This window comes from Neolamprologus multifasciatus, chromosome 7, assembly GCF_963576455.1.
Source record: "Neolamprologus multifasciatus chromosome 7, fNeoMul1.2, whole genome shotgun sequence".
In the NCBI taxonomy this organism is placed as follows: Eukaryota; Metazoa; Chordata; class Actinopteri; order Cichliformes; family Cichlidae; genus Neolamprologus; species Neolamprologus multifasciatus.
Genome location: NC_140445.1, coordinates 57,504,701 through 57,521,999, shown reverse-complemented (window position 1 = coordinate 57,521,999; position 17,299 = coordinate 57,504,701). Strand labels below are relative to the sequence as shown.

Here is a 17,299-nt window from a genome sequence, read left to right as displayed (position 1 = left end):
AAAAAAAACAATACTCTGACTCAGCATGATCACTGCCTTCAAAGTAAACTCATTATAACAAAGCTCATCAGAATGAACACTGGACTGAGTATAACATATAGCTGGGTGGCTTACGGATGATTTACTGAGCAACGGGTTGGTTTCCGTGTTTGGAAAAGGACAAACAAAAACACCTTCATCTAATAAATAAATACTTTACACATATGCAGGAATATACATAAAGGAGAACAAAAAGAGTAAGAAAATAAATGACTCATATCATGGGAAAGCAAGGCATAGAGAGCAGGGTAAAGGACAGACAGACAGGACAGTAGTAGTTTAAAATGAAAGCTGCATGGAGTAAGAAGAGACAGATGGCAGAAGAATAGAGTGAGTGATAAAGCAGTGAGAGATGTCAGATGAGATAGCCAAAAGGTTGATTTTAAATATCAGTTTGACAGAGAACTGTGACAAAAGGCCAGGATTTGAACAAAGGGCAGACAGCACTGGGTGTACTGGAACAGCGAGTTGACAGAAAAGGTGCAGGGATAGAAGTATCCACAGAGAAGAAGGTGAGATAGTAAAAGGAGGAAGAAAGCATGAGACAGAGTGACAGACCTGAGGTATCTGCAGCTGCGAGAGCCCATGGGAGAGCCTTGGTGATAGGAACAGTAAATGTACACCTGCTCCCCATTCCATTTAGTATTTTGGCTTTTTTGTTGTCATGCATGTATCTCAGAGATCTATTGCTAAGTGTAGCTATATCCCCTATGTGGACACCATGGATGGATAATTGGTATGAATATACTTCTTTCCGGTACACTTGGAGAATGCCATGTTCTTGTAGTATATCAGCTGTGTTCAAGGATATGCAGACACAACTGTTTGGACGGTCCCCCTGAAAGCCTCGCTTACAACCTCAAATTGTTATTATGATTTACAAACAGTCTGATCTAAAGAAACCTTGCATGCTTACCACTGCACAACATGGGAGTCAAGAATGGCTCTCTTCCACAGTGTGTACTTTGTCCTGTCTCCCTCCCCTCACCCCTAACCAATCATGGCAGATGGCTTCTACCTGAAGTCTAAAAGGGAGTTTTTCTTTCCCACTGTCACCAATCAAAAACTCCTATTGGGTGTCTAATTGTTGGGGTTTTCTCTCTGTTATTGCATGTGCTTTATCTTATAATATAGAGTTTCTGACATGGAGAGACTGTAGATTTAGGCGTGCTTACTGTACGCTTACTATTAAGATCTATAACATATATATATATACCTATTATTTATTTATCAATTTTGTCAATCATGAGTACACTGCTTACCATACTGTTACAAAAATCCTAGATTATTAATGTTCATTTAATTAACACTTGAGCTTTTATATCTTCTTGTTTTATGAATGTTTTCTATTCAAATCAGAGAAAACGTTATGTCCAAAACTGTGGCATAAGCATACAGAACACCGTAATATGTAGGAAAATATACATCATTGTCCTTTATACACCACTATCATATGTGGTGATAACTGCAGTATTTAATTTTTCCATGTTTCAAATCTACATTAAACAAATCTTAGTATTAAAAAAAAACATTTATTTCATGTTTTTTTCTACTCTTTGCGATTTTCTGACTGCTCAGTTTATCTCTGCTTGATTCCCGAGGAAAAACAATGATAAGGATTTACTATCCCTGGTTAGACTGATTCATTTTATTATTACGGAATATTATTATTTCACTGTCTATTGGTTAATTATAATTAGATTACAGACACTATATAACTATCTGTAAAAGAATTAACATGTGCAAAGGAAGCATAGATATACTGTTTGGTAGTAATCGCAGCTGAGAGCAGAACGGCAGAGAGACACTCATGCTAGTGTAAGAGCTGACCCTAATTACCTTGTTTCATCTCAATTATTGCAATAATTACAAAGTATGGAAATGCTGATTCTGAAAAATGCTACATGCCACATTTAATTGGCATTGATCAGTGTTTATTTTGAAGGAACAGTATCTTTAGACTACAAAAGGCTGTAATACATTTTGCAATCCACTGACACAGTTTGGATTTAATCTTGATTAGTGTATTAGGCTATCGTCCCTGGCCTACTAGAAGTCTAGTTAGAATTCCCTATTTGCAGTCCTTCCCCCCTTCTCTTTTCATTATCACACAAACAATAAATATAAATGTATGCTCACAGAAAAAGACACACACACACACACACACAAACACCGTTTACCTGCTTAATATGATCAGCGCAGTCGTGATGGGATGTAGAGTAACATCTGTTCTGGAGACTAGAATATCTCTGATTGTGTCATAGCTGCTACTCATTGCTGTACACTGGTACACACACACACACAGACACACACACACACACATAAATGCATCTTCTGCTCATTATTATAACATTGTGACAGCAGGTAGCAGATTAATAAAAATATGGTCCAACACCTGGGGTACAAAAAAGACTCCATTAAAGAGATCTACAAATACCACATTAAACACTTAACACACATCTCTAAACAGAGGGAACTGGATAACTGAACTTTGCAGCATTACCCTGGAAATCTTGAGAATGACACTTTTATAGATATGACTATGATTTTTTTCATTATTGATATGATTGTAATCTAAATGTTTTTATTACCATATCATGCTTACATTATAGGGAAATGTCTGAAAGACAGCTCGGACATTTCTTTCCTCCGTATATGCTTAATACGTAAAATATATAAATATGTATAAATATATAAAAATAGCACTCCAATGTTATAATATTGTGTTGTTTGTCTTGAACCATGCTTTGCATTTGTACTTACTTTTCCTCTTTTAAGTGAGGTAATCAATGAAAAATGGTAAATGGCTTGTATAGCGCTTTACTTAGTCCCTAAGGACCCCAAAGTGCTTTACACTACATTCAGTCATTCACCCATTCACACACTGGTGATGGCAAGCTACACTGTAGCCACAGCTGCCCTGGGGCGCACTGACAGAGGCGAGGCTACCGGACACTGGAGCCACCGGGCCCTCTGACCACCACCAGTAGGCAACTGGTGAAGTGTCAGAGTTGGAGCTCAAACCGGCAACTTTCCAATTACAAGACAAACTGCCAACTCTTGCACAATCCAGATTTACCTAATACCACATTTTTGGTAGTGAAGACTACCTGAAAAATATAACATTTTTACCGCTTTACTGTTTATTCTGTCTACTATAAATAAAGTTACAGAATGTCAAAGTAGTCAATGAGTCATTGATTTGCTTGTATTTTGGTCAGTCTGACAGTCAAATAACCAAGACAACTTTGTACCAGCTAGCATATCCAACAAGGTATATAATTAAAGACAGTGGGCTAATTGTGTTAGGAAATTCTAACAGCAAAGTTTTAATCAATGTATTAGATCACATCGACTGGGCCTCAGAATCAGGATTTTCTTTTTCTTTTTTCTTTAGATGAATTTTACACATAAGCTGCTAGTTAGCAGCTAGCTAACACTGATAACATACAAGTGAACACTTGATCATTTCAGTGTAACACAAACTTGGTTAAAATTCAGAGATCTTTTTAAAATCTTTCCAGTTGGAAAGCATAAACCATTGTGAATTAATCTGATGCAGAGTGACAACAGTTGCACTGCAAAGACAACAACAAGACAGCCCCAAAAGTGGAATGGTTTTGCAGGTGGTGGTCACAGACATGACCGATTCTTCCTCTGGTTTGTTTCTTATCTTTCTCTTCATGAGCGGAGGTTCACACTGAGCACATGTCACAGGCATGAAAGAGTCTGGAGATGTGGTGGAAAACGTTGCAATGCCTGCACTATCATCTGCAAAAGCAACTGCGACCAGTGGTGGACCTGCAAGCATTAATGTTATCTAGCATCCCAATCGAGCTGCATGAGCACAGGTCCCATTAAAGGATGCTGGCTCCTCATACCACCTTCAATGAGTCTGATTTTGACAGTTTGGTCAGAAACATGCACATGAGTAGTCTACTAGAGCTCACATTGTAGGGCTTGACAGTGCTCCTTCGGTTCCTTCTTGTTATTTCTATTTCATTTAGCCTTGAAAGGCCAGCAAGTAGTGTATGTGCCACACACTGTGGCTTTTTGATTTTCTTGTATCCGTCTGTAGACTGCATTAAATCGAAATAATAAAATAAATATTTAAAAAATTAAGTATTTTATCAACTTACTGCTAAATGCTATTCTGTAAGAGAGTTACATGATGTTGCCAACATTGTAAAATTAAGATTATTTAGCAAAGACACATTAATCTGCAAATATTCATGTACCAACACACCCCATTTTACAGCACAGAGTCTCACACACCACCACCTGTGTCCTGTAGACTTTCTTTCCTTTTTTGTGTGCTGCAGGCTGAGGGATTACTCTAAGTAATGCTGTGGAGTGGCTCATTAGTCACTGGATAGAGCCCTTCACCTCAGGAGAAAAGAAGAATTGTGCAGACACACACATACAGTACTGTAGACACCCACATTTACCCCATGCGGACTGTTCAAGTAAAAACAAATAACTGCGGCTGATATGTGGTTTCTGGATGTAGGGAACAACCCATTCAAAGAGCAAGTGTCTAAAAATATGCTAGTATATTATTTAGAGTGATAACTCACTTTTTGAGTTTTGCAACACCAAAACTCAACATCTGCTTTATGTTACATTCAGTTCAAGTGATGTTATCAATGAAGCAAACCTCACATGGACGTCCAAAAAAACTGTGGGACCCCACACAATCGCAGGGCACTTGTGTGGGCAGTAGGTATACTAAAGAGGGAGTTTGATGTGTGAGCATGCATCAGTGTCTTTCTTCAGTGTTTATTTAGTTTATCTTTTGTAGCACAAGTTTAGCTGTATCAATAATTGAGCCTTTAATTACAGTGTACTTAGGCATTCAGGGAAACAGATAACAAGCTGAAGATGTAGGAGGGAGAGATGTGTTGTGAATAAACTCATCTCTCCAAGATGTGTTGACTCAAGCCAAGAGAGTCTCACACAGTTTCGCCGAGTGGTCAACCGTATTTGACATCAAGATTTTCATTATGATACCACCCTAAGCAGAATTATTTACTCTAATGACCCTTTCACAGCTTCATACTGTTTTTTATGAAGGTGTGATAGCCATTTATTCAGCGTAAGTTGCAAGAATTTTCTTGCTTGAGATAAACCCATTATAATGGAAATCTGTTTAAGCATATGGACTATGCTCTCTGTATTATAATAATAATAATAAAAGTAACAAGAATAAAAATAAGATGGAAATCAACAGTAAGTGGTCTGAATTTAAAGATACAAATATGCATTCATTAGAATTTATTATAAATTTATAGAGGAGTTTTCGGTACTTTGGCCCTTTGGCTCATGCGTGTGTAGGTGGCTAGATTTCAGTGCCCAAGCTCTATCAAACAACTGTCTGCCAATATCCCCTATTGAGTTTTTTATGTAGCAAATGATGTATAGTGGGTGGATCAGTGAGTGGGCAGGTGGACAGTCCAAACGGTGAATGTTTCCATGTTTAAATGTGTGAGTGTTCCCCACTGGGCTTCGAGCCACAGTATCCATTGTAAAACCTTTGATAAAGTGATCTCTCCTAGCAGTGTGCAGCCAAGTACATATTAATAATGCATGCTACATTCTGCCTCACACTTATTTATGAAAGCATGAATAGGCACACATAAATGGACACTTATTTCACACATCTGTGGCTAGGTAAGCTGCTGCCTTTGGAAGGTCATCCATCACGCGGAGTTAGATATCAGATAAAGAGAGACAGACAAGACACAAGAAAGAGAAAGACAAAAGCCAACGGGAGGATGAAAGTTTGAAAGCACTTGTCAAGTAAGTGAAAATGGCTTGAGTGCCTTGGGCAATCTCCAATTATATTGACATTGCGAGTCACTTCCAACCTTATATCAAAAGCACTGAGCGAAAAAGGAAGTCCCAGTTGCAATGAAGATTCGCTTCCTGCATTTTGCCTAATAAAGTTTAGAGCAAAAAGCCCTCCTTTGACTTAGAAGATTGGTCAGCAAAAATCTCAAAGCACAACTGAAATCTAGTGGGACAGTTTTCTTCCTGTATACCATCTTCTGGTTTGAGTTTGCTGGTGTTTATTTTCACTCCTACTGTATGCGGTCTGCAAGTATTAGAAAGACTATACCCAAAAGGGAAACCAATCGCACTATTCGCTAAAAGCCTTCTTTATTTCCTCAGCTGCTCTCACTATGATCCTTTGCTCACTGTCTATCTGTCCATCAGTCCACATAGCCATTATTTTCATGTTGACCTGCCTCTCTTTCCCAGCATGCATTTATCATTTATCTTCTCATCTATACATCTCATGACAGAGAATCCAATATCAGTGTGCCTTGAGGTTACTCATAAAAGAAGATGAGGCATAATAAAGAGTGAGACGTGATCGATGTGTGGAGGTTGGATCAACTGTCAACATAAAGTTGACGTCCCACCCACCGCCTACCCTTATGAACTTTTCACATAGAAAAGACACCGTAACATTGCCCAGTTTTGCAGCCATTTCTCTCTTCTACTGCTTTTCCATGCAGTAGAGCCAATACTCACTTTGCTGCTGATGCATCTCGTGGCACCAGCACTCGGAAAATTGATGAAAACATGACTACCTTTACTTAACAAACAAAAGACAGAGACTTCGCAGGACACATGTTTATGGACATTCATAAACACTCCCTTTCCATTAATAATTAGACAACAACTGCAAGGCCTTAAAAAGGCAATGTAAGGCAATTTGCTATTCAGACTCCTAGTGGAGATGAAAATCTCTACCCTAAAAATATATTTTAAAAAAAAAGAAAGAAAGAAATTGGGGGGAAGAACATCCCGAGGCTCGAGGCTCTCATTATCACATTCAGTCCAAAAGAAGAAAGATCTCAGTCCCTGCTTTCTACTCTTTTAAGTATATGCTTCACTCACTGTTCCTTTAGCATACAGCATCTATCCTCTACTATGGAGCCAAATTAGATTTATAAATCGTCACACACACATACCTTTATAACAGAAACATTAGTTGGCTATAAAATGTCCATCAAAAGTAATACGCACTCCTCGGGTTTAGACTGTGATAACATACAGACCTCCTAAAGGTTGTTCTGAACAACTGTTGGGTAGTTGTGTTCTTTAAAACGACTAGGAGATCCTGTTACTAAACCACTCTAAAATGTTTTGAATGATACTCTATTTAAAGGCTTTGGACTTCAACCAAAGAAAAAACAACCACATGTGGAAAACTAAGCCAGAAAAATATGCAAACAAACAGATAATGCGCAGATGGTGGTGTTAATGCAGAATGTGTTACGTTTTGGGCAATAACTTGTGAATTACTCAACTTAACTATTCATGCTTCACACAATAATGCTGTTACAGTTATATGTTGTGTCCTACTTAAGGAAAAGCAATCATTCAGTTTGGCATAAAAATATAGTTTCTCCCCATTTACAACTGCTGTGCTGGTAGGTGTGATTGTTGGATATTCAACTAAACTTCATTTTACTGTATGTGGATGTAGATCAATGTATGTGAAGATTTAAATCTCCAGTCAGATGCATACAGCATATGCATCAATATTAGAGTTCCACATAATTCAGCTACTTTTATTACATTTGCATGCTATATAGAGACTGAATTTTCTTTAACTTTTTTGTTGCCTTTAATAACACATAATCATGACTTTGCAAGTTTGTCTGTGACAGATGCAGCTCAGAAGACAGAAGGCTTTTGTATCTAATTGCTTTTAGTTTTGTGACTGTCACAAAGTCTACACATAGCACAGGGTGCCGTGCTTGTTCAACACAAATCAAACATAAAAGCAACTTAATTTTTTATCATCTTTTTCAAATTGCTTTTATCCGTGTTGGCAGTTTTCATCCCTGGTCTGAAATGAATTAAATGTACCCAAAGTGAATTCCTGATGCGATTTTCACTTGAATGAGAAATCGGTTCATCTGCTGTTATTTGTATTACTTTTACAATGACTAAATACCACAAATATCCCCGTGTCACCAAAACCTAATGCGCTCCAGTTTATCTTTAGGTTTTTACAATCACACTCTGATTATTTAATATCCATGGTGGAGTCTTAGAGAAGAACAGATGGAAAACTGGTCGCTGTCATGGCACTTGAAGTGTTTGTCCTGCGCAGCATCAAAAGCTACAAACAAACTGCAAACTGACAGTTGGTTCCTTTGAGAGGAGTGAATTTTACCTCCAATGCAGCAGACCTCTTGTGTAGCAGCTGCTCTATGTTCCTGGCTGCTCTGGCCACTAGCTCCTCCGCGTCGTTTTGCTCCACAGTGTAGAGGTGCTGGTTGCTCAGAAAAATCTACATGGAGAAAGACAAATGTAATTGCCGTTTTAATACAAAAAAGACTTTTTGTACACACATTCATTTGTTTAAATTATTGTTAAAACTAAATATAATTTTCACAGGAAATTAAGAGTTTAAACATTTAGGGGAAAATATACAAGGGGTTGACTTAAATTTTAAGAAAGGAATAGGATTATCGTCTGATTTTATGCATGTCTGTGTATATTCTGGTGTTTATACCTGAGTGAGGCTCTTCCCAGCTGCGGCTGTGTCTGCCAGGGTAACAAGGTCTTTCTGCATCTGATCAACCCATTCTTTAATCCTATGGGACAAAGAAATGCACACAACCAATCCTGTAGCTCAGATATAACCAGTTTAGAAGAGACGTTGCATGCATTTCAGTTAAACTGTCTTTCAATCTACCTTATATCAATCATCTAAAAAGACCAACCAAGTCACTTGACGCAAAAACAAACAAGGTCAAAGAGAATCACTCTTGTGGGTCGGGCAAAATGTCAACCAATCAAACCCAGATCACCAGAAACAAACACAATGTCATCTAATAAAGCTTGTGTCACTGCATGTCAACTAATACAATTGCTTTCAGAGAGTTCAAACATGAAGTCAACCAATCAGATAAGTGCCAGCTATTGTTGTGACTAGTGACAGTGATGTGAGTGGACAGGTAGGAGGTGGGCTGTAGCTAAGACCAACATGCGTTTCTATACCTCAAAGAGCTTTAATCATTTCCAGCCTGCTGGTGCCATTGATGTACGAATAATAGCAACCAAACAACAGACGCAATGCTGGTACCCATTCGCTTGAGTGAAAATTGCTCACCTGATGCTTGCCTTTTATTTATTTATTTATTTTTTCTGTGTCATCGTGGTACATCAGTCACTGTGCCACACACTGGTTTATACCTTAGTCTCATCCTCCTCCATTACTCACTATGTACCACTTGAACAAAGTGGCCATGGATGATCATTGGGAAGAGTAGAACCTAAGACATTATGCACGATATGAGACAGTGGCTTGTTAGGATAATCACATGTTGTCACTCTACACATGTTGTCAGGTGATGTGAAGTTGTAATGAATGAATGAATTTGCTGATAGTAAATTATCCTTAATACTGTTCAGAATATCATCAGGTATATTGAAAATGAGTAGGTGTAAGTGTAGCCGAGATATTAAATAAGAAAATGTAACCTATGCATTGATTCTAATAACAGACCTCACTGAGAACCTCTACAGAGTCTGACCTTGGTATGTGTGGGTGTGTGTGTATGTGTGTGTCGTGCAGGGTAAGGGTGAAAGTGACACACAGGAGCCACCAGTCTATGAATGTCTGACTTTTTTGATAAAAAACTATGATTTAATAAAAAGAAGTTGTATTAAAAAAATGATTGACAAACACAGTTTTTAAAAGAAAGTAAAAGAAAGTATTCCTCGGTATTTGAATTAAAAAGGGATTATGTTACAACGAATGTGAGAATCTGCTAAAGACAAATCTAACTGAAGTAGAATTACATAAACTGAATGAAACATGAAGTGAATTATATCAATATGTGACTGAATGTTTAAATGTGATGGGGTTTCTGTGTTAACAATGACAAAGGAAATGTAATGAAGTGATTTTAAACTTTAAACTTTAAACTTTGCGTTAAATCACGTAAGTCAGATAGATAAGATGTGGGTGGACATCAGGTGATTAGATGTTAATGCTGGGCCCACGTCCTCATTTTAAGTTTGACAGCGTTTTAGTAGGTAAAGGTGAAAGCTTAGACATGAATTGAGCTGTGGTGTGGGAAAGGCCTCGAAGGAGACTGGCGACGGCTCCCGGGCCTGGCAGATCCCCACGTAGTAAATAGGAGTGAAGAAGTTAAAGAATTGAGAACAAGGAGGGAGGGAGGGTGAGGCACGTAAACGAGAATGAACAGCTTGCAGAACTGGGGGAACCTATGTAGATGACAACCGGGAGGAGTGTGTTTGGAGGCGTAGTCCTGCTCCTGAAATTCCGATACATAATCTCCAATAATATGACTAGATGTCCCTAGTTAGAGGTCGTCTCAGAAGATGTGACATCCAGTAAGAGAGGGGAGGAAGGGTGAACGTGAAAAGTTAAGCGAAGAAGAGATACAGGGTTCTTCCCCTTTGTCTTCTGTGAGATGAGCAGCTCAGAAGATTGGATCTGAGATGTTCACAGTTGGAAATTACAGCGGAGACGCTAGAGGGACTGACCCAGCCCGACCTGTGGACCTGCAAAATGGTTGTATATTTTTGGCTTTCCTCTCTGCTCATTGTGTGTGTGTGTGTGTGTGTGTGTGTGTGTGTGTGTGTGTGTACAACATACTTCCACTAAATTCCCAAGGGATACTCATTTCCTGTTGGGTGATTATCATCAACTCGCAACACGGGGATAAGTGCATCGTTAGGCCTGGTTGTGCTCACCCTTTCTCCAACCTCTCCTCACGGAAGATAAGAATAAAATCAGCATTAGCTCAGAGTCAGTTAATAAGATAATTATAGTTCAGGTGATTTGATTGTTGTTTTGTGATTATTACTATTTGATTGTGCTTTGCTCCTGCTAAATTGCTTTAATAACATTTCCTGCAATTAGTCTAAATAGCAGACATTCACTTTTTAACCTTTTGTGAAACAGTATTGGTAAAAATCTGAGTATCGTTCTTTACTAGTCCAAATAACTCTTACAGGTTACTCTAGTCATTTGAATACAACACTCCCTTGGGGCCTATTGTCTTGGCTTTTAAAATCAACCCAGTTATTAACAAGTGCCCAACTAAGAGGGAAGCTGCCGTTTAGTAATGAGTGGTGGTGATAAGGCCGATCCTGCAAGGCTACTGAGGCATTTTTCTTATCAGATGACGACAGTGGAGGACATGATGATTATTACAAGGCAGTCAGAGGGGTGAGTCCCCTCACATATATCGGCTCCAGCTGAACTCTGCATTACTTACTGTGTAAGAGACATATAGAATCAGAGTTTAGGACTTTTTAATCAGAGAGCTGAAACTGATTTCCCATATAGGGGTCATGGACCCTGCAGATCAATGATGTAGAAACTTTTTTTGCCATGTATACTGTATGAGAATGATGAAAAGTTTATATAGCATAGAGAGGTTCTCATTAACATCCATTTCACAACTCGGCTGCCTTGAAGCAACATGCACACACACACACAGACACACACACACACACACAGGAAGAAACATTGAATATCAGATATTCATACTCAGAAAATACTTTCAAAAACTGTCATTGCAGCAGAGTGTTGAAAGTCATTCAATTTACTACGTGAAAAACATCGACCGTGACATTTAGTACAGCTGAGGGGGTTGGCAAGACAGAAAGGTTCAGAAGATCAAAAAGCAAGGAAAAAATGCATCAGGGATACAAAATCCACAGTGAATGAGGAACATTCAAAGCAAGCACACTTGTGGAGAAAGATGAGACACTTTGCAAGCTAGGGAATACCACAGGGAATAGTGAATGTGAAATACAGTAGTTTAGGGAAAGCTTTACTAGTGTAAGTCAGGAGATTTTAATCTTTGCTTCTCAATCTCCAACTTGAAAAAAGTACAGCTTCTTAAACTCCATAGTGATTTGAGGAAAGTTGAACTCTGCAAATATTATTACCCGTCACATGTAGGCTGCTTATTTCCACTGAACCTATGGCCTATTGCCTAATACAGATTATAAGTGTTATGCTGATGGGCCTGTTACCCATATTTTGTGTTGATCTATTGCTGTCATAAGTTGTTAATTTTTTCATAATAATCATTGTCAACTTGACAACATTACCAAGAGAATAATATTTTTCTCTGCCTTGTAAATTTAGCAGTATAGGCCAGGGTTTGCATGACTTTAAGTATTTTGTGACCCTTTTTAATATCCTGTTGTTCACTGGGTATAACAAAACTCTGTACTGTTTACACACTGTGTGTGTTTATGTGGACCTTAGCTCTTGAAGCCTGAAGCACAGACAAGTCAACTGTGATTTAGAGTGTATGTGTGCTTCCTGGAATTTGGCATTCAGAAAGGCAGAGGCACTTTCACCTGACTTCCTGAGTTTAGCTTCTGTGGAATCTTATCAGAGTAAATTTCTGGTTGTAATAGTTGAGATAAGCAGGGTATGTGTGCATGTGCTCTTCTTCAAGTAAAATATGGGTGCGTGGAAATTTTTTGTTACTCACTTTGTTTGGAAATCTATATGAAAAGCTCATTTGTTTTATGTATACACCGAAACCAAGCACTGCAACATGCAAGGGAATTGGTCTTAGTAGTACAGACCTCACTAGACTCCTTCAGCAGAGGAAAATAGTATAGAACAATACTACACCCCAAAGCCATATCTGTCAGTTTATATGCATATTTGAAATCAAATATTCTTTTTAATTAGGATTTACTGCAAATCAATACAAAGTTGTTCAGATTGATCACCCTTTCCCTATGATAAAGTATATCTATCCTGACTGAAGTAATCTTGTCTTAGATGACAATGCACCAGCCTTGGGGCACAAGGTGTCACTGAATGCTATGAAATTGGTGTAAATCATATTTTATTACCTTTGCTGCTTCAACCCAGTCTCACAAATGGGAAGTTTTGAATTGATGTTTTCAACAGCATTCTCCATCACCATCATTAAATGAGGGTACGTCTTTTGAAATAATGGTGTTGCATCCATCCAGTAGACTTTCAGACACTTGTAGAATCAGTGCAGAGTCACAGTGAAGCTGTAGTGGTTGAACATGGTGTCCTTGCACCTTACTAATAAATATATATATATATATATATTTCTTTCTCATATTCACCATCCATCTGGTTTAATTTGATCTATTCTATTTCTAGACTAAAAAGGCAAAGTACTCTGATCTGTGTCATTTTATCATCTTTCACAGCACTAGCACTCTAGCACTCATCATAAGGTGGGCTGTTATCAATGGCTAAATCAAAAAGGTGATCCAGAGTTGTCTGTAATAAACATTAATAAAGTCGATGTTGTTAAGCTGAGGTAGCAACATTTTTCTACTCTGGTTTCTGGGCTTTGATTACTGTAGCCTGTGGTGCAATGCTGGATAATTAAACACACATACGCAGACACAAATGCATATACCAATGGCAACTGGGTCAGGCACTGCCCTACATTGTTTTACAGACACAAGAAGAGCAAATGAGAGCAAAAAAACAGATAGAGAGGAAGAGAAACAAGGCAGGAAAGAGAGAGACAGATGTTGTGGTACAATCACTTTGGAACTAGAGAGAGTAATGAGCTGGCCCATGATGTGTATCTCGGTAGGCGGCTGTATTAAACCACAGTCTAATTACGCATCATTATAGAGGCAAAGACTGAAGCAGGTCCAGTCCAGACAGAAAAGCAGAATGAGGCATGGAAACACCAGCTGCACCAAAACAACCTGCAGTGCCTGCCCTCACTCTGAAGCCTCTGACACCCAGGTGGCCAATTCAGTTCCTGTTCAACATGACCTAGATAATAAACGTTGCTTTAATGTGAAGTTAAGGGTTTGAACATCAAAATTACTTGACCACCTCATGACCCTTAATCTGTTTTTTTTTGGGGGGGGGGGGGTTGTTGTTTTTTTCTACAACCGTGGGACAAACAGTAGAACTGTGATATATTCCTACCACAGCTGACATGGGTTCACAGTAATAGATTCAAAAACTCCCATGCGATGTCTTTAAAGTAAGCTTTTGCCCCAGTTTTATTTTCTGTTAACTTTAAATAGTTGCTGAAGAGAACTAAGGTAATGTAAGATGTTTTGTCTCCAGAGTTGCTACTTTAACAACAGAGCTATTTAGGATTGTCAAGAGACAGAAGAGCAGGTGTTTACAGTTTGCCAGAACAGCTTATCCATAATGAAAATGTTTTCTCTCCATCCATTTGATCGGTGTAATCCAGGAGGATGCACTTAATAAAACAGAGTGTAAAATACAGTTAATTTTAATATCTCTTTTGCTCACGATGCCTATGTTCAATAATTCTATTATATCTCGTTAGCTTGCACAATATAACAATTTTTTTTAAAGGAAGAAAGAAACTTCTTTAGTTTCTCTTCTTTCTGGAACTATTTTCATTCATCAGTTATTTCTCACAAATATCCTCGTTGGTATTGTGCCGTGCAGAAAAGCATGCAAGGACAGTCATGTTTTTACTGATCACTTTCATGCTTACTGTTTGTTAGTTCATTTGGCTAGAAAGAAGTATGAAGAACAAGGACTATCTGGTTGACAATTTGTGCTCTTCATTCAAAAATGAATCCCCATAGCATCCTCCACTTCTAAGCAAAATGTTTTTCAAGTATACAAAAAAAGAGGAAGGGACATTAAGATACAAAGGTGGTGAAACTGAATCATTTAATATAGTTTAATACAGATGGAGAATCTATTTGTGGTGGGGAGGGAGAGAAACAAACAAATAAATAAATAAATCATATGCCATCTCCACTCAGTCTCCAGCTCCACCATCTCCACCAGCAGTTCTTCACCTGCTGTTGATTGTGGTTAGAGTGGCCCTCGAGCTCTCAGTACATCTGAGCCAAAGGAAGACTGCTGCTGTTCAAGAAGGTGGAGCTGGAGTCTCATCCTCTTTTCTATTGACAGCATGAGCTCTTTTCTGCAGATGAAGAACAAGCTTGTCACAGAGAAGAAGCTGAATGAAACTGAGGATCGCTACAATTGAAACCTGGCCAGTTTGCCAGCAGGTCTAAAGAACACAAGACAGAAAGAGTATGGGTTAGCAGTAAATGAAGTTTACAAATAAGAGCGAGGAGATTATCCACAAGCAAATCAAATGCAGAAAGCATCTTGAAAAAAATGCTTCTTTTTTTTAAACTACACAAAAAAAGTGTAGAACATCTCAGTAAGTCTGTTTCAAATAAAATGGCTTCTGGATTTTCTGGGCGCTTGTTGTGGGCGCACTGATCAGTCTTCCAAAGTAAACAGTGCAGCATTACTATAATCTAAACAGACCAGAGCAGTTTAGGCCAGTGAACATTTCAGCAACAGTTTCATCTTTTCTGATACTGTTTACATTTTGATAAAGAAGAAATGTTTCCTTTCCATCTATGAGTCAGAATCTTGTCTTGTGGTTGTGGATAAGCGTATGATTATTATTAGTTCAGTATTATATGCTCTGGCAGCAATGCAATACTGAATTTGAACAGCTTTTGAAAAAAGACTTGGAATTATTGAGATATACTTTTTTCCTCCATATTTGGCTATTTTATTACTAGGGTAAACTGGTTTAAGAGCCCCCATCCCCCCACCTCTCTACACCCCCACCACGGAAATTTCCTTTCTGACAAGTATATTGACTCATTCACGTTTTATCTTTCCTTAGAAGATGGTGGCCTGGTCATGTTTGAATAGCGCAAATATATTTAATATAACAAAACAAATATATAATCTAGTTTAATATCAAACAACAATATTTTTTTGCAGTAAGCGAAAGTTTGCATTTTTAAGATATGAAGGAAAATTAATGTCTCTGAGACGCCTTTCCCTCTTGTGAGAAAAGAAGCACCTTTTACAAGATTTATATTATATATTTATAATAAATTATCAATTACAGTTTAAGCATTTTTTTACATATTATGTTGATAATCCAAAAAATATTCTAAAAGAAAATAGGGGCGTTTTACTCCAGTTTACAATATGAGGAACAAACCTGGTTCTTGGCCAATGAGGGTCCCCAGAAAAACGCCAACTTTTATCATTTATTATTGGCTAAAGCAGCAGGACCGAGCAAAGCCACTCTCCTCTAGGCTACAACTTCATAGAAGAGCTGTCACGGCTCGCCAAGCCACCGGTGACAAACTGCTGATTACGGTAACCAACATTAATCAGCGTAACAACGCGAGCAGGCAGAGGTCTGAAAAAAAGCTGTCTTTATCAAAATGACCACCGCATGAATGAAATGACCTGCCCACCCTACTCTCACACCCACGCACACCGTGAAGCCTATACACCCGTGAGTGTTTCATTAGAGAGAGAGAATAAAAAAAAAAGAGAAAGCAAAAAAGCTCCCTGAAACAAGGTCCCTGCAAACCAGAACATCAATTGATCGAAACAGGATTACAAGAGCTGTAGCCTACTTACATGAGCTGTGTCGGAAACTGCGAAGCCCAACAACCGTCCTGCCACAGCAGGAACAGAAACACCCAGGCTCGTACCCCGCAGGAATCCATTGTAAAAAAAAAAAAAAAAAAAGAGGGGGAGAAAAAGAGGGGAAATTCCCCGATGGACGTCAATATAGAATCTGCTCCACTCCCCTCTACCGCCGCTGAATGAAACGACGGGCGAAAGCAGCGCGTGTAGCCGCCTGTCGCTCCCTCACAGATTAACGAACACTGACACCTCTAATCTGATCACTCGGCCATCCAGCGCTCTAACAGGTACTGGAGCTGAATGCGATGCCAGACTCTCTCTCTCTCTCTCTCTCTCTCTCTATCGCTATCTCTCTCTCTCTCTCACTCTCTCTCTCTCACTCTCTCTCTCTTTCTCGCTGTTCCCGCTCTTTTTGTCTGTCCCTTAATTAACCGGATGCAATTACGACAAACAGTAGTTGTGTAGGCAATAAAAAGAAAAGGTATAATTATGGTGTCACAAATGATTACTAAAAAGCATAACTTTAATTGCTGCTTTTAATCATTAGTTATCGTTAATCTCTGGCTCTCTTTCACAGCGTGTTTTTGTCCTGTCACTCTTTCTCCCCTTTAACAGGTTTCTTCCTTTTAAAAGGGAGTTTTTCCTTACCACTGTTGCCAAGTGCTTGCTCAGTTTGACTGTTTTTCTGTATTATTGTATTAGGGTCTCTGGCTTACACAATAAAGCACTATATAGATAAAGTGAATTGAATTGAGTTGAACTGAAATGAATAACTTTTGTGGTCTTTTGAAATAAATTTTGATAACTTTTTTTTCT

At 38.5% G+C, this 17,299-nt stretch overlaps 1 protein-coding gene across 8 annotated transcripts in view; it reads right to left on the bottom strand.

The window, feature by feature from the left end:
* LOC146515618 (voltage-dependent calcium channel subunit alpha-2/delta-1) overlaps nt 1-16,813 on the bottom strand; it is a 77,702-nt gene extending 60,889 nt beyond the window's left edge. For 3 of the 8 annotated variants that reach the window (XM_085164496.1, XM_085164497.1, XM_085164499.1), the window contains exons 1-3: nt 16,475-16,812; nt 8,576-8,657; nt 8,234-8,350 (exon numbers count right to left, since the gene is read on the bottom strand). In XM_085164496.1, the coding sequence (XP_085020622.1) occupies nt 8,234-8,350; nt 8,576-8,657; nt 16,475-16,563 (288 nt within the window). In that variant the 5' untranslated portion in view covers nt 16,564-16,812. Of the gene's footprint in view, nt 1-8,233; nt 8,351-8,575; nt 8,658-16,474 lie in introns of all 8 variants that reach the window. The other 5 variants (XM_085164498.1, XM_085164500.1, XM_085164503.1 and 2 more) reach the window with 3 other exon arrangements.
* Nucleotides 16,814-17,299: the final 486 nt, after the last annotated feature.